Source organism: Balearica regulorum, chromosome 6 (assembly GCF_011004875.1).
Source record: "Balearica regulorum gibbericeps isolate bBalReg1 chromosome 6, bBalReg1.pri, whole genome shotgun sequence".
NCBI lineage: Eukaryota > Metazoa > Chordata > Aves > Gruiformes > Gruidae > Balearica > Balearica regulorum.
Window position 1 is genome coordinate 7,614,667 of NC_046189.1, and position 26,471 is coordinate 7,641,137.

General features: G+C 38.5%; 2 protein-coding genes across 2 annotated transcripts in view; both read left to right on the forward strand.

Moving 5' to 3' along the window:
• ITGAV (integrin subunit alpha V) overlaps window positions 1-4,429 on the forward strand; it is a 52,282-nt gene extending 47,853 nt beyond the window's left edge. Inside the window, exon 31 of the mRNA XM_075756126.1 lies at window positions 2,549-4,429. The gene's annotated coding sequence lies outside the window, so the exon portion shown is untranslated. The remainder of the gene's footprint in view (window positions 1-2,548) is intronic.
• A 2,697-nt stretch (window positions 4,430-7,126) lies between these two features.
• Window positions 7,127-26,471, forward strand: part of FAM171B (family with sequence similarity 171 member B) — a 36,648-nt gene continuing 17,303 nt past the window's right edge. Inside the window, exon 1 of the mRNA XM_075756128.1 lies at window positions 7,127-7,443. Coding sequence (XP_075612243.1) covers window positions 7,275-7,443 — 169 coding nt within the window. The 5' untranslated portion in view covers window positions 7,127-7,274. The remainder of the gene's footprint in view (window positions 7,444-26,471) is intronic.

The following is a 26,471-nucleotide window of genomic DNA, read 5'->3' on the forward strand; positions in this document are numbered from 1 at the left end:
ACTTCTACTGTAATTACACCAGTGAGATTTCTATGTAGACAAGCTCTTAAAAGGATAAAAGCTCTGCTCTGGTTTGGTTTTGTATCTTGGGGTTTTTGTTCAAAGCTGCATCTCACCCGTAAATACTGCAATGCCCACTAAGCCCAGAATTATCTGAAATGACCAGTTTGATTCAACTCTTACTTCTGCATCCTTACTGAGATTTAAAGTCCACAAATAGCTTTTGTTGTTAGGTATGTTCTTACTCACTGAACTGTGGTGGCATTTGAGTCAGAGACGCAGCACAAAGTCTGTGGGGGCCAGTATGTGTATCAGATACAGGCTTGCATATTTATCCATTTACCTGTCTTTTGTTTTAGACAATTTGTTTAGATTTAATTAGTTTATATGAGAGGGTAGGGGCATAATTCTGCTTTCTCTGAATTTTCAAGGTCTTCAGTGTGGCCAATGTTTTATTTTGTCTTCACTTCTAGTATTGTTAGTAGTAATATAATAAAGAATCAGGAGTCAGGCTTTGGTCCTGGCCTCAAAATGTGACTTTTATAAAACACAGTTTCAGTTACTTACATAGGCTTCTAGTTCACACACTTTGTCAACTGATTATCTATATGCAAGGAGATTGTTTTTATCCAGTCTTAATCTTAGTGGATTAAGAAGCTTAAGAGTCTGTCAGACAGATTATAGCTCTAATTCTTACATGTGTGCTTTCATTACATGTACACACCGTGTTGACTTGAAAATTATTAGACTACTTGCATGTCTAGGCATTATAAGGAGATGAAAATTAAAAATAAAAAAAACCCCCACCAAACACCAAACCCAAAACAAACTATGATCAAGATCTCTTCAGCTCACGTGGAAGGGATACAGTAGCACTGTTAATGGCAGTGCTAACTGCATCTTAATTTTACTGTGGCAACTGGAAACTCTCATTTTGCTGATTTTCGAGATAAAAAGGTACATTTTGTTGGTACAACTACCATAGCTATGGCAAGTTTCTTCTACTTATTCAAGTTACATAAATAAGACTTAAGTGATTTTTATTTTCTTGCATTCCACTGGAGAATAAGAGGAAATACTTGCTCCTCCCATGTCCACTGATTTGCAGTTTGGTTAAAAAAAATCCTAGTAGCATATGTAAATGGAGTATACAGGTTACTTAGTGACTGTAGATATAACACCCCAAATTCAGGTTAAAGTAACATTTGCTTCAAGAAGATTCTGAACTGGATGGTTTCCTGAACGGGAGCACAGGAAACATTTGATATCACATTCTAGATTAAGCAATAAGATTACATACTATATATGTATTTGTGTCAGTATAAATTTTATACTGACTTACAGGCATTGATGTATTCTTATAGCAATTATTGTAGAATGATGTTAAAATTTAAAAAAAAAAATTGAAAAATGTCTTTTGGAATGAAATTAAGGTCCTTGAGTCAAAATCGATGTGCATAAGATGCATACTGCAAGCATTTAAAAAACCCCCAACAAGTACAGTAACAGATAATTCTCTTTTGAGAGTTATGTTTCAGAAACATATTTTTAATGAATATAAAATCAACAGCTATGTAATTATTTAGACAATGAAAATATTTTGAGCTATATCTTTTATAATGAAATATAAAATTCTCTAAGTACTCCAGTTTGCAATTACTGTAGCATCTCACGATCAATATGAAAGTGACTTATATTACAAAATGCATATTACCACTACATTTGGCAATATTTAGAAAAACGTAAAAGCATGGAACCTAATTTATAGGTTTACATTTCTTTCTTTCACGAAATTACCAAATTGTGGAGATAGCTTTTGTTTAAGTGCGACTGCAAAGTCAAATATGGAATATGTTTATCAATATAAGTAGAAATCTTTGAGGAAATGTACGCAGATATCAGTATCAAGTTTATAACTTTGTCCCATTTTTTCTGTTTTAAATTTTGGTTTACACATTGATCTTTGATTCGCATAATACTCATGGAAACTTCAAGGAAGTTTATTATATATGCTCTTTCTTTATGAAACATTTATTCCAAGCAAAGATTTTTAATATTTAGTTGTTTCTAAACTTGTGTCCATACTTAAATAGTCTTGTAGGTAAACTTTCACGGGTATTTTGAAAGTATTTCAGCTATAATCAGCACGTTCTTGGTGACTTGAAGGATTCATGTTGCGCTTAGATTTTTGCAACATTCAGGTTTGCTGTTGGTTACCCTGGCATAGGCCCTGCAGTATTTTTTCCTACACCCTCAGAAACACTCGCAGAGCAGCATTATTCTGGTGAAAAATCCAGCCAGTTTTTGCTTTCAGTCTAGACTAAGACCTTTCACAGTGTGATGAAGTCCCAGGAAACCTGACATTCGTGGCAACTGGCTTGGAATGTGACCCTTTGCGTTCAATGCTGCGGGCTGTTAAGGGCGGGGGGGGGGGAGAAATAGGCTTTTATAAAAGGAAAATGGAAATTGAAAAAATAAAGGTGGTAGCAGACCATAGATGAGCCTTACAACAAAGAAATGACTTTTTTTTTGTTTGTCTGTTTCTGAGGTGGGAAGAACTCTTTAGTTCCCTGTTAGCAGTGACCTACTATCGCAAACAATTCCCACATGGATCATGATTATATGCTGAGCTCTAATAACTGTCATTGACTTGAGTGGGATCTGAACTCTTTGGTACGGAATCTCTAGCTTCTAATTCCCAAGTGCAATATAACATGATCAGAAGTGGTTCACTGCCAAGTTGTCTGTTTATTTTTGTTTGCCTAAGAAGGGATGTAGCATTTGTTGACTTGCAGTGGTTGGTATTTTTAAGGACGTTAACAAAACCAGTGTGTTAAATTGAGGTGATAAATGAATGGTATAGAAAGTTTTTGATAACCCACATTGGGTGAAACGTGATGTATATTCTAAAGTGTATCCGTTACTAACTCTTGAGTTATTGAAAATTGGTACAATATTCTTTAAATCCACTGTGGAAAATTTGACTAGAGACTTTACAATAATGGGTTTGAGTCTGTAGTGCTACTACTGTTTCATGTGATTGTGGTATTTAGTATTTCAGTCTATTTTTTTCCAGTGTGTAGAATTTTTATATAAAACAGGAACCCTAACCTTTCATGCAATGACCTTCTCCAAATATGCTGCATTAAGGTTGAATAACTTGACCGTTGGCTTTTGCAAATTAAATGAAGATTTAATGTAGCATTTGAATCTTCAGAAAACTTTTACAGGTTTATGTGGCCCTTTCTAGTCCATGAAGGAAACCTCTATGCTATGATACAAATATGTTGAAAATGTAACATTTTATTTCTTTGTAATAGATTTCTTTGGCCTTTTTTTTGTTCTTGCTCATGCATGAAATCAGTAGAGCATTGTTTGCACAAGCAGAAAATTAACGTACTAACATGAGTGCTGCATTGTGGGTTTCTTAGTCACGTAGTAAATACTTGTAACATAAATGGGAATATTTTTAGTAACTATGAACTTGTTTCAAAGGTCTTCGGTACATTTAAGGAGAGCAATATACATTTGAAGTCACCTTATTTTTATTAAATTATAAATCTTGCAAAAAAGTGGGTATTGTGGCACAGTAATTTTGTACTGATATCAAATACATAGCTATTAAGCTATGGTTTTCTTTTCAACTCTGTTTTTAATCTTAATTCAAATTGATTTTACTAGGTTGTATTTTTCTATGTATACAATTTCAAAATATCATGATTGGATAAACTGAAAATATAAGTATTGAGTTGATTCTGATATTTAGAATTTTGGAATAAAATACCTCTTAATTAACAGGAATTCTGTTGGGTTTTTTTTTGTTCTAGGTGTATTTTTTAAAAATGCACTTAATGGCATATTGAAAATATTTCATAGTATATATTTGTAATCCACAGTTATCTACTAAATATGAAAAGGTCACATTTACACAATTTTTACGTGCTTAGCTAAAGTGGCGCATATTAACCTGGAGTCAAAAGATTTTGTAATCACAAGCAAGAAAGACGATCTAGTCACAAATTATATGTTGTCACCAGAAAACTGATTTCCTACAAAAATTTTTGTATACCAGAAATAAATGTTTCAGATTTTATCGCTACCACTGTAGAAAATGGTGAATTCTTGTCCTTTGGTTAGGAAAATTCGCAGAAAGGTCGTGTTTCTTTTCTTGTTGTATTATTAGGCTAATTTTACCTTAGTATTACATTCTGATTAACAACCATACTCATCTTTGAGTAGGGTGATGGTAAATATTTTGTGTCACAATAAAGGCATAAATGTTTATTTTACACTGCTAGAATACTTGTATACAAATAAATGTTGGTGCTTGTGAACCCTTTAGGAAAAACTTCTGAGTTTCCTGGATTGCTAGTAGCGAATTTGTTAACATAAAGAAAATAATAAAAAAGGACACTGGAAAGATGAAAAACTGATATTTGTGTTTCAATTATCAGCTTCCAGTGACCTCACAGTACTAATCACCTACTAGCTATTGCACGCACATCACCTAATGTGCATAAGAAACATTACAGTAGTAGCCAAAACATGACGCTGATGATTTGTTCAATACGCACTGCAGCCAACACAGGCATAGTTTTTGTTAAATAAGGTACCTTCAGTTAGTTATCAGCACAGTGATAACTACATCTGTTTAGCAGTTTCAAATTAATACATTATTGAGAAATTAGTGACAACAGCTGTCTCATACAGCAACAAAGCAACAGTGGTGGGGTTTTTTTTTTTCAAATTCCCATCTTAAACCATAACCACCTTAAACAAAATGATGGGTTTTTACAGGTTATTTACAGAAACACTGGAGTTATGCTGCTTTACATTGTCTAGGTTTCTAATTCTTTGCATACATGTATGATATTTTATTGTATGCTTTTATCATTAGTGAGTTTGTAAATTAATTTACCAATACATTAATACTTTATTACATATTAGTACATTAATATATTTTTAAATTGTCAGTTCAAGTAATTTTAAGAACACAGTGAAGAACTGAAAATACTTTTTAAAAAAAGTTTTTGTATGAACATCTCATCAATATATTGTCTCATATACATAAAGAATTAGTTAGTGCTGTCAGCAGCCCATTTCCTCACAGGGTATTTCACAATCAATCTGTTTTACCATATAGTTCTGATAAAGTTTGGTGCTGAATCATTACCTCTCTTGACAGGTATACAGGACATGCTAAGACTAAGCTTGCAGGACACAAATGCACAATACCAACAAAAAGACAGTGAAATACCACATTACAAGTCTTTACAATTTCACATGCAGACTATATGTGTGTTACTGCTTTTCAGAGTTTTGCAGAATCTATATCTACACTTACATTTCTGTATCATGTGTGTACATGCTTTTCAGTCCCTGACAAAGTATCAGATGCCATGTTACATCCCTTCAGTAGTTGATGGTGATGGTTGTTTGAAGAATGTGTGAGCAACCTTTAAAGATAGCAGAAGTTACTGCTGGACATATTTCCTCAAGTAAATACTCAGTTGAAATAAAATACTTACTATCAACTTCCATCTCTTGTAGAAAAAAAAAAATGGTTAAGGAAACAGAATCCTGTTGGTTTTTTTTTTTTTTTCCTGAAATGGGTGTTATTGTGTACTCTAATCCCTCCTTAGTAATTTATCTAAATGCAGTACAACCACTTTCTACATGCATTATTCCCCTTTTGGAGCCATTTTCAATAAAACTTTTATCACATTTAACAGATTTGTTTCAGACCTTTATAAATGAATAATGGTGCATATTCACATCGACATTAATTTAAAATGTTGCAGCTGCCACGTTCAACTATTCCTTCCCAAATAAATGTAATTTGTATCTTTCTAAAAGTCCAAGTGTACAAACATTTGGAAATGAACATGCATGTGAGCCATGCTTTCCCAATACTACATAGTCATTCATCAAATTCATTAATAAAAGCAGCAAATTGTTCAAAGCATTAGCTAGCTTTCTATAGACCCCTTCCTTCCACCTGAGTGCAATGCTGCAGGGCTTCCAAAATGAATTCAACTCTAACAGAGGCTGTCCAGAAGCAGCCTCTTTTTCTTTGCAGTGCCCAGAGAAAAGGTTGAAATAGGAAGCTGGGTGAGAGGGTTTTAACGAGGCAAGTAGGTACTGAACAAATGTTTTCTGAACAAAAGAAGGAATCTCTCCTCCTTGTGAGCTGCTGGAGGAGAGTAAATGAGATGTTTGCATCACTGAAATCATGGTCTAGGCATGCTCATCAAAACGAGTGTGAAATTCTGTGTGAGTATGTATTTAGGTCTCAACTGTGCAGATGGCCGCATCATGTTGGGAGAGTTTGATTTGTCCAGATGTGCTGCCTTTGCTCCAGCGTAACAGTCTTACCTGCTGTGGACAACTTTAGTAACTTTTCCATGATCCCACCCTAGGTTGTGTCTAGACACGGATTCCAATTTTACCTATGTTAATGTGCATCCTTAATTTTTTAAAAATGTGTAATGTTTGCTATCAGGGCCTTTAATGTGAATAAACATGTAAATCTGCAAAGCTACGCCCGTGTAGAATCAAAGGTTTAGGAGATGCTCCTAATACAGTTACGATGATTGCCACAATGACTGCCACTTACCAGCGCCTGAGGGAAGGCAATCTTAAGCGTCTGTCCCGTAACATGACGTGCTGCACAGGGATTGCCAAAATGCGCTTTAACGCTCTCAACAACAAGTGTCGAAATTGCTTTAATGCCGCCAGTTGGGAGGGCTGAAAGAAAACGAACACGGCGCGGTCAGTTTAGGGGCGCCGCGCTCCCCCCTCACCGGCCGGGCTCTCCCTCACCTCTGCCAGACGGCGGGGCGCGCGGCACGCCTCAACCGTCAGACGTCAACGGCGAGGCTCCTCAGGAAAGCCGTTAGCCCGCTCCTCGCCCCCCTCCGAAAAGCTTCGACGGCGGACTGCAGCCGGCGGAGAGGCGGCGGGGAGCTGCCGCTCGCCTGTTTGCTCTCTGCTGCGAAGGGTCCGCCCTACCGCCCTCCCGTTACCGCCGGTCCCGCCCGCCCCTCAGCGAGACTATAGCCCCGCCCCGCCGAGCGCCTGCGAGCGTGCCCGCCGCTCGGGCCCCGCCCCCGTCACGTGCGGAGGGGCGGGCGCACGGCTACCAGGCCGGCAGCTGCCGCGCGTGGGGGCGGCCGCTCGCCGCCGCAGTCCCGCCGCCGCCGGAGCCGCTGGTCCCGGCCTCCCGCCCGCGTCCTCGCCCGCAATATGCCTCCGCTGCCCTCGGGCTGCTCACCATGCCGGGGACCTGCGGGCGCCTCTCCTCCTTGCTCCTGGGGCTGGCGGCCGCGATGCTGTTGCTGATGGGGCGACCGCCCCCCGTCGACGCCGCAGCCGCCGCCACCCGCCCGCAGGAGCAGCGGGCGGCGCTGCCGGGGGGCGCCCCTTCCGCGGCAGCGGCCTCAGGTACCGATCCCTTCCCCCCGCCGCCGGGCACATACCCCCATTTCCCGCCATCTCTGTGGAGATTTTTCCTCTCTCCTCCCCGGGGCCGCGCCGTCGGGGCTCCCTCAGCCCCGCCGCGTCCCTCTCCTCCCGCCGCGGGGTTCGGCGTCCTCCTCAGGCGCTCCCCGCCGGGCTGCCGAGGGGCGCGTCGGTTGAGCGCCGGTGTTGCGTTGTGGCTGCCGGTCTGTGAAACCGGGGTGTTGCGTTACCGTGCGAGCGACGGGCGGCATTGCCGAAGCAAACCCCCAGCCGCTACGTTTCTAACGAAGCAGGTAGCGGAGCCGTGGCGGCTGCCTCGGGGCGAGCAGGATCCATCTTTCATATCCCAGGATCTGTATGCAGCGGCTGTAGCGTGTCACCGGCGTGGGGAAAAAAACATAACCCGGTAATCGTGTTCCTGATGTAGCTGGAGAGGCTCCCTCAGGTGCCAGGCACATAGTCTCAGGGGAAGCGTGGCTCCATGGATTCCTATCTGCAGGCAGGAGGCACCAGAGCAAGATACGTGTTTGTGTAGATATATATATAAAAAAAAATATGAAATAGATGTGTATTTATTTATATATTTAAATCTCTACAAAAATAAATAAAAACCGGCTGATACGTGTGCAAGTATCTTAAGCCTATCAAATGAACGATGGGGCTGGTGAGCTCATTAGTTTTTGCATTTCATCTGCAGAATGAGGAAATATGTTGTGTATCCAACAGCTGGGAGTATGAAAATAATGTGCTTATTTCAGCATTAGGCCTTGGTGTTACGGTCAGATGTGTGGTTACCTCTTTGCAGTACTGGGGCAAGTGATAAGGTGTTCTGTCATCTAGTTTAAAGAATAAAATATATATATACTGAAGGCTTAGTGGCTAAAATTAGGAGAAGCCCAGTATTTTCCTTGACGTATTGCCTTTCACCGAAGAATTTCAAAATGGTTTCAAACATGAATTATTTAAGACCTTTTAGCACCAAGGCTCCGTTTGGGCATATCACTAGAGCATATGTTTCATTTTTAACATATATGCATGTTTCTATTTCCACTTGACTTCAAGAAGGTATAAAATGCTCTTCATTTTAGGCATATGGTTAATATTTTGCTGAATTGAAGCCAATTTACTAAGCTGCCAAAGCATGTGTGTTAATTAGGAAACACAAGCAACAACTTTGAATTATGGTCTTTACTTGTAACTTATTAAAGATGTAGAACAAGAAACTAGATTTGGTAGAATATGAACACACTTTTAAATTTTCCTATTACGCTCTTAAAATGCCTTGGTTTACTTTTTGGTTTCTTTCTGCTGTGGGTTTGTGTGTGTTTTGTTTCTTCCAAAGGTTTAAACTATAGGACTTTAGAGAAGGGTATTTGATGAACAGCTTGGTTCTTGTTTTTCCTTTTGAACTGACGTTTTTTCATTATTTTGTTTCTTATCATGCTTTTCAGGGAATATACTATTAATCACCAGCAAACCTCACTTAAACGGCATTGGCAGCATTTCTAACTTGTGCAGTGAACATTTTGCTCATTAAAAATTGAGGGGCAAAAAATAGGGACAGTTTTTGTAATTCAGTGATCCTCTTTGGTTTCAAGCATTGATTTCTTTTCAAGAAGCTCTCTTACCTTGTCACTTTCAGCCCTGGCCAAAATCTAGGTTGGCACCAAACAATTTGATGCTGGTGCTACTGGTTTGCTGTTGTTGCTGTTGCATACCCATGTGCCTAGTTGCTGTTGCTTTCTTTCATTTGCTTATTTTGCTTCTTAGGTTTTGAGGTGTGAGAGTCCTGAAAATGTCTTATAGTACGCAGCTGTCATGATCAGTCCCAAATTATGAACCATAAAATTATAACTTGAACTGATCCTCAGCTTTTCTTTGTTATGTTTAAATACAGTTAAAGCTTTATTTCACTTGTTGGCTGGCTTTCTGAATCATCTTGATGAATTTTTTGTTTCATAAAAAAAAAATTTTAAAAAGCCAATAGTGATTAATCTTTTAAAAAGACAAGCTATCACTGCTATGAAACTTAGATTATTCTGCTTTCATACAGCTGCTAAGCACCTTTGTTTTTTATGTGGTATTTCATTTCAGTAAAACATATAAGTAATTTTTGCTATATCAGTACTTTTGAAATGTTAAAAAGGAAGACTCCAGGTATATATCTATCAGATACTAATGTCTTTTTCCATTAAATTATCTTTTGATGGTTTACAGCCGAAAGGTAGGGCAGGATAAATGGCTGTTGCCTTTCCAGCTGAAGACTCAGCAGAGTAATCCCTAAGGGGAATGCTCTGAAGAGGCCACTCCTGCAGCAGCTGCAGGTCCTGTGCTGGGAACTGCCAGGCAGGCGGTGGCTGCTGGAAGTAGGGAGGAGTCTGGCTGAACTTGGGTTTATGCTGTGTGTTTGTAACCCCAGCGTTGCTAGAGCAAAGGAGCCTTGTCCTCCTAAAATAGGGGAGGTGCAGAACTGAGGTTGGAGTTCACAACCTTTTCTCATTTGACGTTCCTGTATCGATGTCCCTGTTCTGTCGAAGCTAATTATACAGTTTTACAGATCAATTCCCTCCTGGATTAACAGACTTCTGCCAGTGTAATTATTATGCTGTCTGAGAAGAGATGCTAAAGTCAGCACAGCTGTGTACAAAGGTTTGGGGTCCTTGACTCTTTGGCTGGCGTGTAAACGTAGCAGTGAGAAGGTAGTTGCACATCATGACTGAATAGGTTTTTTTGATCAGCTCCTATTTCTTTTCCCTTAAAAACAACAACAAACCACTGCCAAAAGGAATAATAAATTCTAAAGACAAGGCACAGAAGACACGTACAAGAGGGACTAAGTTCATGGAGTTATTCTGACTCGTGTTATCTAATGGATGTAGGTGTTATTCCAAATTTTAGAAAAAAACCCAAAACATTTGGGGACACAGAGGTGTGCCTCTCTGGTTAAGGTGGTGACTGCTGAAGTGGAGAACTTGTCTTGATTCCTTGTAATTCAGAGTGAGATTTTTCCAATTTTTGTGTGGCAGTTTAGAAATCTGGACTCTGGTGTACAGAAGCAGTTGAAGAGAAGTTGCTGGAAGCTTTTTTAGGTCAGGGGGCTTGAGCACAGAATTCAGTCAACTATAGTCCTGGCTTTGATCCAGACAAATCTGGTTTTGTTTTCCTTGTTTTTGTTTATCTTTATTGGGATGCATTCTTTACAGGAGGTACAGGTTGTGTTCTTCAATGTTCATGATGCTTGAGATATTCTGGTTGTGGTGCATTGTTATTCTCTTTATAATGCAGATATTGTGCAATGAACAGAGCAGAGACCACTAATTGAATACGTGATACTTAACTGCATGGGTTTCATGGCAGATCTGATGTGTACGGAATGAAAAAGATTCTTCTGGAAAAAAACAGCAGTTGTGTAAATAGAAGCTGTCACATTATGTATAGACACCACATAAGATGACGTACACCATCTTGGAGGTTTTTTTCCATGTTGAGACCTTAAAATTAGACTTGAAGTATGTTGTAAAATAGGTGTTACTACTTCATGTTTCTGTCATAACTGCACGTTCTATGCTGCGTGTACTCTCTGTACCTTTTGTAATTCCAGCATAAACAAGAAAAGACTTGCCGTCGTCTTTGTTATAGACCATTCCCAATCTGCCTCATATTGCAGAGTTCAAGGGAAAAAGAAATGTATTTTGCTTTTTTTTTTGTTAGGCAGGTGGCTTTGCGTATGATGGGAAGATTAGCATGATTTTTGTGGGGTGGCATTAAAAAGTGATAGCTGCTAATAGTGGTCCTGAACAAAGGAGAGGATAGAATTGGAATCGTTTTACCTATTTATGCAGTTAGTTTTGTTTGTCGAGACTGATGAGATATATAGATGTGATTGTTGGCAAAGCCAGAAGAAAATAAGACTTTACTTTTGTGCCTGTTGGAGAGGAATATGCTGTCTGGATGCTGCCTGTGAAATTTGATTCTGTGCCCGCTTCTCAATACTATCTGCTTGCATGTGATGATGAGGCGCTATCTAATGTGAAGAAGTGTCTTAGGGAAGAGATTTCTAGTGACGATTTTTCTAAACTTGTACATGGTCTTAATCTTCCTGATCATTCAAGGAGGAGATAACTTTCTCGTGTTTCTTTTTTATTTGAGATACTAGAACAGAAATATTTCTCTTATGCATCCTTGTGTCACTTGCTGCTTTTCTACTCTTTGTTTTCAATGTTTCTAGTTGTGAAATATTTTTCCTAGTGATTTCTATATTGCTATGTAGGTGGTGCTTAGGTATTTAGAGGAGCATTTGGTTTTGATAGCTTGTTCTGTTAATGTGAGTTTGAATTTGAGCAATAATACATAATGATGCACTTTTTTTATTTAAAAATATATATGGAGCTGTGATTGGCTTGTTTGTTGCTTCACGAAACAACCTTTATGGTTCACTGTCTTTATAGTCACTAGGTAGGGAATTAATACAGCAGCAATAAATCCAGTTCTGTTTTGGAGCTTCTGTTGCAGTCAGATACAGACCCCAAGAAAATGAGTGAGGAGTTAAAAGCTGTGTAGGAGATTCTGTAGCATTCCTATAAAGAAGGAAATCCAGTAATTTTCATGACTGAGTGATTATGTAGGATACAGTTCCTGCTCAAGAAGTCAGGGCTGTCTAATTAGGGACTCATGATCAGCTCTGGAGTTAATTGTTTTATACAGCCAGCAACACACACTTCTTATCCAGTAGGTATTGGAATATAATTGGTGTCAGGGAAAAGGTTTAAGTTGTCAGATCTTATGGGTTAAATTGTAGTAATTATTTTCTATTTGGACACGGAGAAGATAGTTTGCAGTCTTTAAAATAAGACTTTTGATTTGTTTTAGATATATCAGATGTATACACTTGTTGGAAATTTGTGTTTTTAATATGAAGAACCTTAATAAAACTATGGAAAGCTGACTTTTGATCTGATGAAAAATAATTCTTTCATTTAGAAATAGAACTCCAAAACCATTACACGCACAACTCAGCAAAATGGTTTAATGCAAGCAACGAACTCCACCTATGGAAATAAGCTCAGAAAACATCCTTTGATTTGCTGTTCAGTTTTCTTAGCGTTCTCAGCCTCTGGTATTCGCAGTGATGGTTTCTCAGCTAGGTGAGAAAGTAGAGAAAGAATGTAAGACTTAGAGTTGTCCTGATTTATTGGAGCTGATGTTCTTAAGTGACTTAGCTTTCTGTGCTGATTTAAAGCTTCGTAGTGCAACAAAATACCAGGAAGGGTATTAGGACACTGGGAGGTGATAAAGCCTCTGCAGTTTGAGACAGAGATGAATAATGAAAATGAAATTTTCACAGATAATTTCATTTATGTGTCCATGTGTTCCATGATTTAGGTCACTCAGTTGCTAATACAAGAAAAAAAAGGAGTTTGGTCTTTTCCACGATAGAGCACAGATGAAAAAAATACATACTTTTTTAATTTTCAGGAATTGATATAAACAAAAAGGTCCTGAGGAGTTCTGAAGAGGTAGGCAGCTCTCCTGCGTTGAAAGCTTGCTTTTTTTGAAGCTTGTAGTATATATTATGCAGCATCATGCACTATACTTCAGAAAACATGATTTTGAGAAACTTGCCTTGATAGTAGTTTTCAGTCTAAGGAGCTGAGAGACAAGGGCAGAAATGTGGTTTAGCATTCACAGAAATGGGACCTGCAGTTACACAGGAGAAGTGGCAGGAAACGAGTAATCAATGACAGCAGGAAGCTACCTATTGCAAGGTGGTAGTTCTTGCAGTTCTGACTTTTGCTAAGTGTCATTACTTCTTGCCAATCTGTTGGCAGATGATATGTCTTCAAAGGGCAATTGATATGTAAAAACACAGAATTGCTGTCAGGCTGAGAAAAAGGCGGTTTCAGAATTTGGAATGCAGCTGCTATCTGGGTCACTGGGGATCTACAGCGTACTTTCGCTGAACTTCAGTAGGTGAAGTCTTTGAAGGCAGAAGCAAAGATCTGAAAGGAAATCTTATTCAGAATAAACTTAATTTTTGGCGTGTCAGACTTAGAAAAATAGCGCAGGTTACTTTGTTGTCTTGAAAGTTGCATATTTTTATATTCCCAATTCCCAATGTCATCCTGTAATGAATGGGGATTTGTGGCACAATGTGACAGAGCAGGTGAGTCCTCTGTGTTTCTCCTGATAATGTGTTTAGTTCCTAATTCATAGCTCTAGCCATCTGTTGTGCTGTAGAAGCACCCAGATCCCTTGATGAAGAATTTCCCTTGCATTGTAGGGGTTAGTGTACTCTTGAATAACGCTGCTGCGTTCAGTAGGATGAAACTACCAGACGTAGCTCCTCCTACCTAATCCTACCTTGCCAGACATGTCCAGCACACCTCATGTGTGCACCTAAACTGTCATCTTCCGCACAAGAAACTGTATTCAGCAGGCTGCAAAGCAGCTATTGCATTTCTTGCTTTGCTTTTCTGGCGCTAGTTGTAGAGAAAACATGAGGTTTGAAAGCAGTTTTCATGCTAGCACATGCTTGAGGGGAGGGTGTGAGTGTGCACAGCTTTACAGTTAACAATATGGAAATGTATTTGCTGAAACAACATGTACTAGGGAACTTAAGGTTAGAAAGCTCAAGAGAATGAATTAATGTTTAGGAGTGCCCTCTGTCCCTAAGCCAGGTGTTTAGTAGGGAAGACTTCACTCAAGCTATAACTCACCTTTTCAGTTGGAATAGGCACTCCCTATCCATCCAGCAGAAGAGCTGGGTCCCTGGGAAAGGGCAGTCCTTCCAAACCACGCCTGAGGCGGCAGCACAGATAAAGCTTATGCTTGTACAGCCCCACCACATCTCCATTTCACATCTACAGAAGAGGCGGTCTGTACAGAGGGTCGCCTTTGGTGAATGTATTACCCTGTCATTTTGGGAGGGATGTATATTGGGAAGGGGTGAGGCTTAGACCTTCCATATGAGAGCACGCATATACTCTAGTGTCAGCAGGCTCTTGTGACTACGAGATAAACATCGACAAGCCTTGTCCAGTGTGTGGGGAGGACACTCCAAAAGCACCAGTTATCTTAAAAGCAGCTTCTGACCAGAACGCAGGACTAGCATGTGGCACCAGTAGTTCTGTTGAGTAACAAACTGTATTGTATGCTATGAATTTCAGAAGCACTTATCAGCTGTCTGTAGATAAAGTGAAGAAAATCTCCTCCCATCTCAGTTGGACCAGCTGCCGTAATTTTCCAAATTATTCTGCTTGCCCTCTGACTGTAAGCATATTATACATTCTTGTAAACAAAATACTGACAGGTCTGCAATTTAGAGTACATGCATGGCATGACCCTGGTGATGTGTATCCCTGTCTGATGTAGCTCCTGGGAGCCATCCAGCGTGACCAGCTGGGGTTGACAGGGTTAGGGAGTGCTGCTCTTTGCTGTCTGTGCATGCATAAGCCCCCAAGGTTCACTAAGTGCAGGCGTGAATCCCTGTTGGATTGCCATGCTATCCTTATTCCTTCCCCCTCAGTTTCTTGTCCTTCTTTCTCTTCCCTGTGGTTGTGATGATGTTTATCACATGAGCTCTAAGAGAATCTCCACTGACTGAAAGACATAAGCCAGACTTCAGGGTACAATTGTTACCCTTTTCAATGTGTAAATGAGACAGTTGAAGGAGGTGGGTTAAAGGGTCAGATCCTCCTGCCGAGCTTTCTGCATGACCCTCCTCACTTAAGCATTCTGCATTTACTGTTGACGGTGCCAGGTACCGAGAGCAGTGCAGTACTACCAGTGGAATGGACAAGAGGTGGTCTGTCATTGAGATTACATGGAAATAAATTGTGGCTCTTGATGGCTTAGAGAGCAAAAAAATTCTTGGCCTTCTGATTTTCCTTGTACCATTTTGAAAAATTTGATGTTTTTGGTATGGGTCTTACCTGAACTGCTGCCAGCTGTGGTGGGTTAACATGCAAATGGTGGCTGAATAGCTGTGGTGGGGAGTGGGATTTCTGTGTTGAATATGATGCAATGGTTATAGGGTATGAGCGCGAGGCACGTAGTGAGCAATGCGCATGAGGAGGTCATGAAGCAGCAAAATATAGAGTATCTCAGAAATGCTTCAATATATCCCCAGCATACTCTCGTTGAAATGCATTATTGATGTGACCACTGCACCCCAAAAGCGCTCTGTAGAGTGTTGTTCGATTAATGAGTGCTTTAGCCTGTACAACTGAGTGCTTGCTTTAGTGCTTTTGCTAAACACAGTGTAGTTACAGCCAAGTAAACTGGAGCACTGACCCGTTACCATACAGTTTATTTTGGAGTAGAGAGTTGAATTTAGGTTGGTTGGGTTTTTTTTTTTTTAGTTTCTAGATGGTCACTAATAGCTCTTCTGCTGCTTCTGAAATGTTTTCCTCTGGTTGACATAACTCTATTTCTTTATTGCTCATCAATCTTTTACCTGTATTCAATGACTGAACTTTTGCATTGGAGTGTGCATGTAGCTTTCAGGTTTTGTATTGTAGGTTATTTTAGTTACAGATCTCAGCAACCCTTTCATTAGTCAAACTGATTTTACTTTCAGAATCATTGGTGTTCCTGTTTTCATTGACTGCAAGTGTTATCAGGTAAGGCCTTGCAAGATGAAGTGTATCTTTTCATCCCATTTCCTTAATAAAGTGTAGAAATTGCATCAGGTTGTGAGCCCCAAATTGTCATAGGATGCTGTACTCCTATGAAAACATCCAGCCATTTTTGCTAAGTGTATTAAAATTAGCAGCTGAAATAAACCACAATCAAGTGAAGATGATGTTTGTTCTTTGTAGGCTTTTCTTTGTGTTTTCTGTGATTTGAAAGTAACTATGAGGATCTGGAATCTTGGAGGTGTTCAGGCTGGAATGGCTATCGGGAGTACTCTAGTCCAACCTGCTTAAAGCAGGGTTGACAGTGAATTCAGACCTGGGAGCTCTTTCCTGTCACACCTTGAAAACCTCCAAGAATGGAGAACCTCTCTGGACAGCCTGTTCCAATCGTTCTTTATCCTCAGAGAAGAAAAAAATTTCTTCATATCCAGTCAGATCCTTCCCTGTGATCTCGGACTGCTGCCTTTTGTTACCCTGCCATGCATCTTGACAGAGAATTTGGCTCTGTGTGCTTGGTAAACTCATGGGTATTGGAAGACTGTAGTTTAGGTCCCTCAAAGCCTTTCCTTTGCAAGGTCAAATAAGACGCGTTTCTTTCTGTGGGTCCAAAACTGAATGCAGTTTCCAGATGCAGTCTAGCAAGTGCTAAATTTATCTGATTAATTACTTCTCTTGCTCTGTTTGCTACGCTTCTGCTGATGCAGTGCAGTGTGCTGTTAGCCTTCATCCCTTCCAGGGTGCACTCCTGACGTGTTTAGCTTACTGCTCACCAGGGCTCCCTGATGTCTCTTGGAGGTGCTGCTGGAAGGGGTCAGATGCATTATCTTGTATTTGTCCTTGTGAAATCTCACGATGTTCTTGTTGGTCCATACCTTTGTCTGGGTCCCTCGGAGCATATGGATTGCCTCTTCACTCGTTACCATCTATAGACTTTGAGGGTGCATTTTGTCCCCTCCACAAATCACTGACTTAGACTTGTGTGTGACTATGGGGTATGTCAGCGGCCAATGTTTCTCTTGAAACTGCTGCATTTCATTTTGGGTAGACTGTTTTCCTCTAATGCATGTGCATTGGAAGAAAGTAGAATTATATCCTCTGCTGCAGATTTGGTGCTGTCTTATAAACACTTATGTATAGAGCTAGCTTAGTCTGTTGAGATAGATATTAGCGTGTACCATGGACTTTCAGCTAATCGAATTTGGCAAGATACCAAATTTATATATTATTAATGGCTTGATATGGGTGAGGCTGCCAAACAAAACTGATGGGAACATTGTTGTATGAGTTATTTTCTCTGAGGTAGCAAATCTGATTGATAATTTGTCTCTGCTAATGTAAGCTAAAGTAGACAAAAGTTCAGTGGCATCAAGGTATTTGAAAATATAGGCCACTTTGCTGGAATGAATAAGGAGGTGCTTGCCCCCTCCAACTTTTATAGACACTAATAGAATTATAAAAAGCTTTTTCAAGTAATTATGGAAAGTATTTTTCCTCTGTTCTGAAGCCTTTCATTAAGTGACTGAACAGGAGAAATGAGTAGTTTTGTGTTGGGTAAATGCAGGACATGAGTAGAGCATGTGCTTGGAACAATAAAAGCTGTTAATAACATGGATTATGCCTTGTGATAAATATCACGGGAGCTTATTTCATTGTTTCTGAGAGCAAGGGAGAAAACTTACTCTCACAGGGCTGAAGAAGAGATTTTCTTTGGATTATGGACCACTGATGTTGAGAAAATCCTTTAATTAAGTTGACTGGAATAGAGACCAGCAAAACATTTGTGCAGTACTGCATAGTTTTGGTGCAGTGTTGGGCAAAAGAATCTGTCATGGCTGCTTGCCTCTTAATTGGTCGTCAATTTCCTTTTCCTTTTCCCTCTTTTGTTTGTTTTTTTTCCCTAAGCATAGTATAGAAAACTTGTCCCTCTACAATTCTCTCTCCTAGTTTCTTCAATGTTTCATGGGAGAGATTGTCTCAGAAATATTAAATGGATTTGTTTTCCCCCAGTCCATTTGGCACAATGTCAGAGGTGCTGAATGAATTTGAGTATTTTGAGGGAGAAAACAGTGTTTACTGTCCCATTTTGAGTCTTGACCTCAATAAAAATATTTCCATCATCCTAGGAACGTTTCCATGGCGCTAAGTTGTTTTCCAATTATTCCCTACAGGAATTTGGCCACTTACTGTGAAGAGCGAACTTGTGTGTTTGTGTTGGAGACACAGTTGGTGGGCAGATAATTGCATGTTCATCTCTAACAACTGTCCTTTAGCTGGATCCTGGAGCACTTTATCCTGTGCTGAGCTGTAGAGAGGCCATGTTGACTCAAAGAGGCAATGGCCGAATCATGAATATGTTCGGTATTGCCACTTACCTTGATGGCATCCCTGTATGCAGGAGAGAGAGATATTTGTGGGATAGTCTTGATTCAATGGTTTTGCTTTATCCTGTGGTCTGATTTGACAGATCTTTCTCTCTTTTAAACTTTTCTTATGGCATTTGTGGACTTTTAATTAATTATAATTAGGAGGAATCTGCAGTAATTTTTCTAAAAAATAATTTATTGTTGTTTTGTGACTTTTGATCACTCTATGAAACTCAAATTTAATAAAAATGAATATATGAAGGAGATAGTAGCTTGTTTGGTGTTCTTTTTTTGTTGCTGCAATACAGATTTCCTAACTAGTGCATTAAATATTCCCCCCCACACATATTCAGGACTACAGTTAGGATATATTGACGTGCAAACTTTCAATTGTATTCTCCATATGTATCTTTACACATTGGCCTTCTTTCAAAGGGTTAGGCGATCTTTTCCTGTAAGTGAAAAAAGATAAGCATTCCTGGAACATTGCAAGTATCTTTATTTAAGCAGTAGTATGAGATTTTGCAGCTTTTAGGGAAGAAAAGTATTTTTGGCAAAGAATAGTGACCAACACGTTATTGAATAATATCACTGAATGCATCAGTAGTTTTCCTTTGTAACTAGCGAGTAACATGCACTGATGTTTGAATTACTGATTTGTAGGCTATATGATTGCCACTGAGAGTTCATACAGGCATATCTGTCTTAAGGTTAAAACCTTCAGGGCTTAAAATGTCATGTTTGAAGAGGGTACTGCTTTGTTTTGCTATGACTTCCCCCCCCCCCCCCCCCCCCCCAACTCTGACAAACTAAGGGGATGTTTGAACTTGCAGAGGTTTGGTTTTTTTGTTTTTTTTTTTTTCCCCAGCTAATTCCATTCACTAGCCACCACTAAGAATTACATGAGACAAATCCTATACCTAATCCACTAGGTTAAAATGAGATGATTCATGCTTCAGGCTTACTGGAATATTCTTCTGTCCAAGTATATTGACTGTTAAAGGGTAGGTTTGACAAATACTTAGAAATTCTCTATAAGAAATGGTGTCATTTTGTCAAGATGATGCTTAATGATTTTTTTTTTTCCCTCCTGTTTACGTAATGAAGGTTTCATTGTAAAGTTCATGAGTGAGAAGTGCATGTTGTTTTCTTATAGCCTAATAGCCACTTGCCCACTTTTCTTGAGAGTATATAATATAGTGTGGGTATTTTAGACAGCATATTTAAAATAGAGTATTATGCAGATTTTGATGTTTCTCTTCTGTACTTTCCCCCAGTATTCTGCAATAAAGTATGGATTTTTTAATACTCATTTTTTCATTCTCTCAACTCTGATGCAAGGTAGAATGATACAGGCAGTCATTTTAAAAAATGAGGGAAGAGTGTTACATGTTTAGTATTAGCCAGTGAGTAAACTGAGGTGAAAAAAGAAGTCTTATAATGGCCTCTGAAATGCCTGGGCAAAGGTGTTCTGTTTTGTAGACTTCAGGAGTTGTATTACTGGTAGTTACTTGCTCGTTTAAATCTCTTCCACTTGCAAATTTATCTGTATTTGATATATAAGTTTTATTTAAGATTTTTTTTATCTTGTAATATTAATCATTTATCTAAGATTACAGAAGAGGATATTTAAAATAAATGAATCCTAAATAAGTGAAGCTGTGCAGATGGCAACATTTCATCTTGTCTGCTGTATATCTCCTTTGCCCTAGGAAGGTGAATTTCTCAGCTTCCATAGTAACCAGAGTTCTGAGAACCAGGCTGGCTGATGCAACAAAATAGCAGCAAATGAAAATGCAAAGTTGCTATGGTAATTCTAATTGTCATAGCTTCTCTAGCAGGTGTCAGTTTTGAATTATATTGAAATTCTGATTATTTATGCCAATATGCTAGTACAGTAAGGCATGTGAAATGTAGTTCTGCAATGAAAATTCTGGTTTATTGTATCCTGTGAGTTCTCATGTTTTGTCTTAGGTGGTGAAACATGCTGATTTTAATGTTTGTTGAATGAAGAAGGCATCTAATTGTGGAAAGAACAGCATGCAACTATTTCCTGAATGAATAGCTTACAGCTTACATGATATGCACTTAAAAGTATTCTAGTGGATTTTTTTAATGATGTACGTATACCACACAGTGTTAAAGGAATACAGGAAAAAGAATTCCAGGAAAAAGAATTTCATAGCTGCTTTCATGTCTAAATTTCATAGCTCTTGCTCAGGTAGACCATAAAAATATTTAAAGAGGAATGCTTATTTTCTTTCTATTCTATTCTAAGTATCTTACTAGGTGTACTTGAAAGTCTTGGGGGATATATTCCCAGTGGCTAGGTGAGTGAGTTGTTAGCAGCTTTATGGATTAGCCTGATGACACTCTCGCATAGTTCTCACAAGCATGATCATTCCAGGAAGGTGTTTATTGATTATGCAGCAGTAATCATGAAAGATACAGCCTATAATGATCTATTTTATTTTATTGATTTTGCAGGGCCTTAATTTCATCAATATTTGATCCATGTCAACATTTGTGGAATGAATATCATGCTTACTCAATTTCTTTATGCATCTGGCCTGAGATCTCAGTTGGAAGTATAACCACTTACAAGGGTATTACTCAGCTGTTGGTTGTAGAAAAGAGTTGTTTTGTTTTTTATTTAAGTAACTTGTTAAATCAATCCACTCTTACATGCAACAGATCTTAAAATTGAAAAAGCTGAAATGTGAATTTACCTATGCAATAGTACAGATGTTGAACTCCGAGGCTGTCCAGATCATAAAATAATCCAATAAAATAATTACAAGCACCAATAGTTTGCATGTTTGCAAGTGTGGTAATTTTTTTCTAAATCATGAACTCAGGATAGTGCTGCAGTCTGTATCTGTACAAGTGTGTCATGGAAGTAGATAGCTGGAATGCTATGTAACGTCTGTGTGAAAAATACTAGGAATGTCTAAGCTTTTTCACTTCTCTGAAGAATTAGCTCATGCTAGACAGGTACATCCTCTATCAAAATGCACTAGCTAAAGTTTGCCAGTGTTGAATGTTGGTCATATTAAGTCCTGATTTAAATTTATCTTTAGGTTGCCTCTGAATTTGGAGGAACTGATTCCAAAAGTTGCGGGGAAATCAGTTTATTGATTTGCAGTGACCTAGTGACTATGCATTACTTTGGAAATTATTTGAATGCATAAGTACTAATGAAGCATAAATTTAAACTAATATTTGAGGGCAAGATTTCTATTAAGAAAGCTATGTAATTTTCTTGGCCTCCCTGTTTAAAAAAAAAAAAAGCAAACAAATCTCATTTCCTCTTGTTGTTTGCTTAAGACTTCTGTTTATATATGCACACACACAAAAATATAAAACCCTGAAAAATGTTGGTATAAAAGAAAAATAATTATGTTAAAGTGAAACAAAATTGTTGTCAGTAAATAAATTTAGTGAACTTTTTTAAAAGCATCAGTAAAAATTCAGTGTTAATTCTATGTAAAGAAATGGCGCTACGTCTATAAATACTTTTGCTGGCAAAAAACCCTTGAATGTATGACTGAGAAAATCAGTCTATTTCTAAGGTAGTGTGATTTTTTTTTTTTTTTTTTAATTTACTTCTCTATGCTACTGAAATCCCTTTTAGAAGGGAAGGAGGCCTTGTTCTTACTTGTAAAATATATGACACTTTTTTCTAGTATTTCAGTGGATAGGCAGCTTCTCCATACTGTCTGATACGGTTTTATTATAACATGAAACTGGATTTTGGATCTGTTTTGACCAAATGAATAATGAGTCTTTGACCCACTAATTTACTTAGAACCTTGAAATTTGCTCTGGATCATGTACTAACTTGCCACAGGTGATCCCGTGTAGCTTTTCAATCTGCTAGATTTGTAGTTGCCATTTAAAGTGTACATCCTGATGGGTTTGATTCAATGCATTTAATTTTAGATAATGCATTTATCACTCTTTAGTTTATGAAACTTGCAAAAAACCTCATATTTAGAAAAGTATTGATCTTTCTTCACAGTCAGTGATTTAACAGGCTAAAATATTATGGGGAGCTGTCATCACAGAAATTACCCCAGGATGGAATGAGTGCCGGGAAGACGGAGACTGAGCAAAGCTCTGCCGAGAAGAGAGGACAGTATGAAAGGCATGGAGACACAGGAACTGGGAAAGATAGTTTTCAGAAAGTAATGAATGAGCAGAAAGAGATGGGAGCAAGAATGAGATGTTTTTATTTGAGATTACAGTAGATTGTTGGGTTTACATCTTTCCTACATTGCTGTATTGTTCAGCTCTTAAAAGCAAACATAGCCAGTTGTTTCAAGAGATGCAGTCTGGTCTTGCTTTGGAACTGAGGAATCAGGATAGCGTGTGAAATGTTTACTGAGGTACTACTTTTGTTTTGTCCCAGTAAGGTGGGTAGAAGGGTCACCTGAAAACTAATATGTGCTGGAATAATGCATGTATCAATGTGAATGAGCTGCTAGTAAATAATTTCCTTTTTTTTTTTCTTACCAGTGTACAGATGCCTAAGGACTCTGGCACTGTGATCTGCCTGTGTTTATCACAGCATATGCTATTGAAGTAAGGAAGTATTTCTCTGTATCTGAAATAATGCTTTATTTAAAATAAATGTAAAAAAATGTTTGAAAAACTCTGAGTTAAAATACACTTTTTATTTCTTCCCCTTTTTGTTCCCTGAAAAAACTCACCAGAGTAGCCTGATGGGTGACAAATCCCCTGCTTCTCTTGCATATGAAGCAAGTGCTTGCTGGAGGCATCCAGATTTGACTAGATTGGGTTAAACTGTCTACTGTAAAATGAATGTACCAACCTTTCTCTGTGTAAAAGGCAGTACTTGCCCCCCTCGGGATCTGGCCTTAGCTCCTTCATAATTGGGATTTTGTTGATGGCTTCTGTGGAAATTGGTTGACCAGAAATAGGGCAATGTGGTGTCCTACTTTCCCAGACCTTGTTTTTCTGCTTTGTCCCTGGAAGTCAGTAATGTATTCTGTGCCACTGCAGAAATATTTGCCAATGTTGTTCTTTGAAATATACATCTTAATGTTCAATTTTGCATTAAAATATTTTAAGGGAGTGCTAAGCTACAAGACTGGACTGCATAGATTATTTGGTGATATCACCTCCTCCACTGGTTTGGCTGTTCGTATACAAAAGGCGCAAATGTTGATTAGCTCAGGACTCCAGTTTAAATATTAAATTTTTTACAGTGTCTTTGCATTGCCTAAAAGCATTTCTCTGTGAGTCTCTATAGTTGAACGCTATTGACCAGCACCCCTGACATACGGCAGTAAAGATCAGTATCTTTTTCCAAAGTGCATTTCTACGAGCAGTCCATACTTGCTTTAAAATTAGAGTAATTGTGCTGCCATTTTGCTTAAAGATCAATTTAAACAAGGGTAAGTTTTTAGCTGTTGCTGTAACCCGTGTCTGTCCTTATGCACCCGTGTTCTTTACCAGTCACTTTGTGGTTATAGTTAGTTACAAGACTGTTTGCTAACTAGATGAAAGGTTTAATTCCCAGAGTGTATCTGGAGAGGGGTGGTACAAGTTTTAACCTTGTACTAAGTACAAGAATGAAACTGTCAGCTAGTTGTCAACTTTCAAATGTTTTCTCTTTTCAGCCAGGTAGAAGGATTATATTTGTTATCCTAATGTGTGTTTTGTTCTTAGCTAAATTTAATGTTCTACAGAGAAATTGATTTTTACAGCTTGTTAGGTATTTGCTGAATTTCCTCAGGCCTTTTGTGAACTGTGCGAGGTTCTTTGCTTCCCAGTACAGTTTATCATGCATTGAAAATAAAATGTGTAGATTGTACTTGTAGCTAATTAATAAAGACAAAATTAAAATTGTACAGGGTGAAACACTTGCAGTGTGTTTTGTATTTTAGTAGTATTCCTTTGTTATTTTAGGGAGGAAAAATAATTTTCGGCATTTATTTTATGCTATTATTTTAAATCAGAGGAGCAGCCTATAAATAGCATATAACCATCTTTATAAAGAATCACATAACTGGTTTTTAAATGAGATAGTCTGATACCAATTTGGAATATATAGAATTATCTGTGTAGAGTTAGAAATGTCTTCATACATGTACATGCCCATCTGTATGTAGGGTCTATAAATGACTGCGTGGAGTATGACAGCATAAAAGAACACTGATAGCTAGCAAATGAAGACAATGCGAGGATGTAGGAGTTCATTAATGAAGTTTGCAGGTTATTCGATAGCTATGAGAAGCATAATTGAAAACTGGTCAGAGACCTTATCCTAGTATCTGACAATAATTGTCAGAATATAGCCATGAAATAGTTACAAGCGTTTAGAGGTCACCTATTATGTCATTTTAATGCACTGTGCAAGGCAGAAAAATCTGTACTGTGTCAATGCATTGTACCTTAATAAAGAACAAAAGGTAACCGCAGACTGATGGAGTGCTGTAGTGAGGAGGGCTTACTTCAGCATGAAATCATTCCTGTGTCAGTTGCTGCCACAACTCACCTTCATGTACATAGATTTTTAATGAGCTTTAAAGGTATAATAGGCTTTTACTTTTTATAGATATGCTTTTGTAGTTCATCACTGGCATTAGTGTAGTTTTCAGGAAATTTTAGGAAATAATGACTGGTTTTTGTGGGCAGGAGGATTGCTTTCATATGACCACCTCTTACTAAAGCCAGATGTGCATCGACTCTGTAGATTGTATTTCATTGATTATTTTTTCCCCCAATGGTGATATCTATTGCAATACTGCATGTGTAGTAAAGCCTGATATTCTTAGAACACGTGACTTCTTCTTTACAGATCAGTGCACCTTTCATATCCCTAATTATATTAAGCCAAAAAATATGGTGCTCTATGAATGTAAAAGATGGAAGAATGGTTGTTCAGTCAACTAAGACCAAGCAAATTGCACAGCATGTGTTTTATCTGTCTGGTTAGCTGGGTAATGGTAATACAGCGTAGGCAGTTTCCATAAAACATAAGTAAGCATGTGCCTTTTCTGGCATGGGTTTAAACATCTCCAGGCAAGGATGAGAAAAATCTCCTCTGAAGGAAGAAACTAATGAATAATTTATTTGCAGTTACTGTTGCCTCCACTCCATAAGATAATTGCTTAATTGGGTAGTTGTCTGTGTTTGGGAAGAGTAACTGCCGCCTTCGAGGTGCAGAACCTCTCTTGCTATAGGACCTTGGTGACAAATGGGAAAAGGCACTGAGGACTGGATTGCAGAATGTGTAGGAATACTTCCCGGTAGTGCCCTCTGCGTGCATTCACTGCTGTATCTCACAGTTAATGGTATGGGCAGTTTGGAATAGATTAGTGCCTGTAAGGCCTCTGACCTTGACCATGTTAATTAAATCTCACATAAATATGGTAACTAGATGATACGTTTATCTGCAGGTAAAGAATGAAGAACAAATCACTAAGCAGTATTATAAAGAGATATTTTTTGTACTGTTATGTTTTGTACCCAGCTTGCAATTCCACACTTTTTTTGACCTAATTTTGTGATGTGATTTCTGAGTTGGAACAGTGATGTGAAGCCATATTCCCAGCATTAGATGTTGTTGCTCGAAGAAATGAGGTGTCATTTTACTGGCTGTGACATTTCTGAAGTAGCTAAATGTGGTAGAAGGCCTCATCTCCCTTTGTCTAAGTAACTGCTACGTTTGTATGAACATTTATCAACAAACGTTTAAATGTCGTAGAAGCTGGCATTTTCAGTGGACTTGCCAAGAGACAAATCTCCCTTCCTCTGAGGCAGCACAAATTAAATTAGCTAAGACTGAGTTCTTTCTTCTAATTGTAGGAGTTCTGTCAAATCTGTTTAATATTGAGATACAGCTGACCCACTTGTGTTTGGCAAGTGTTAGTGACCAGAAAAAAGCACAGGTTTCATCTACTGTTTAATTTATCAACTTAAGTTTTGTTAAACAGTTAGCCAATGGTTCATTTTTTTTTTGTTTGAAATGTTTTTTGGTACA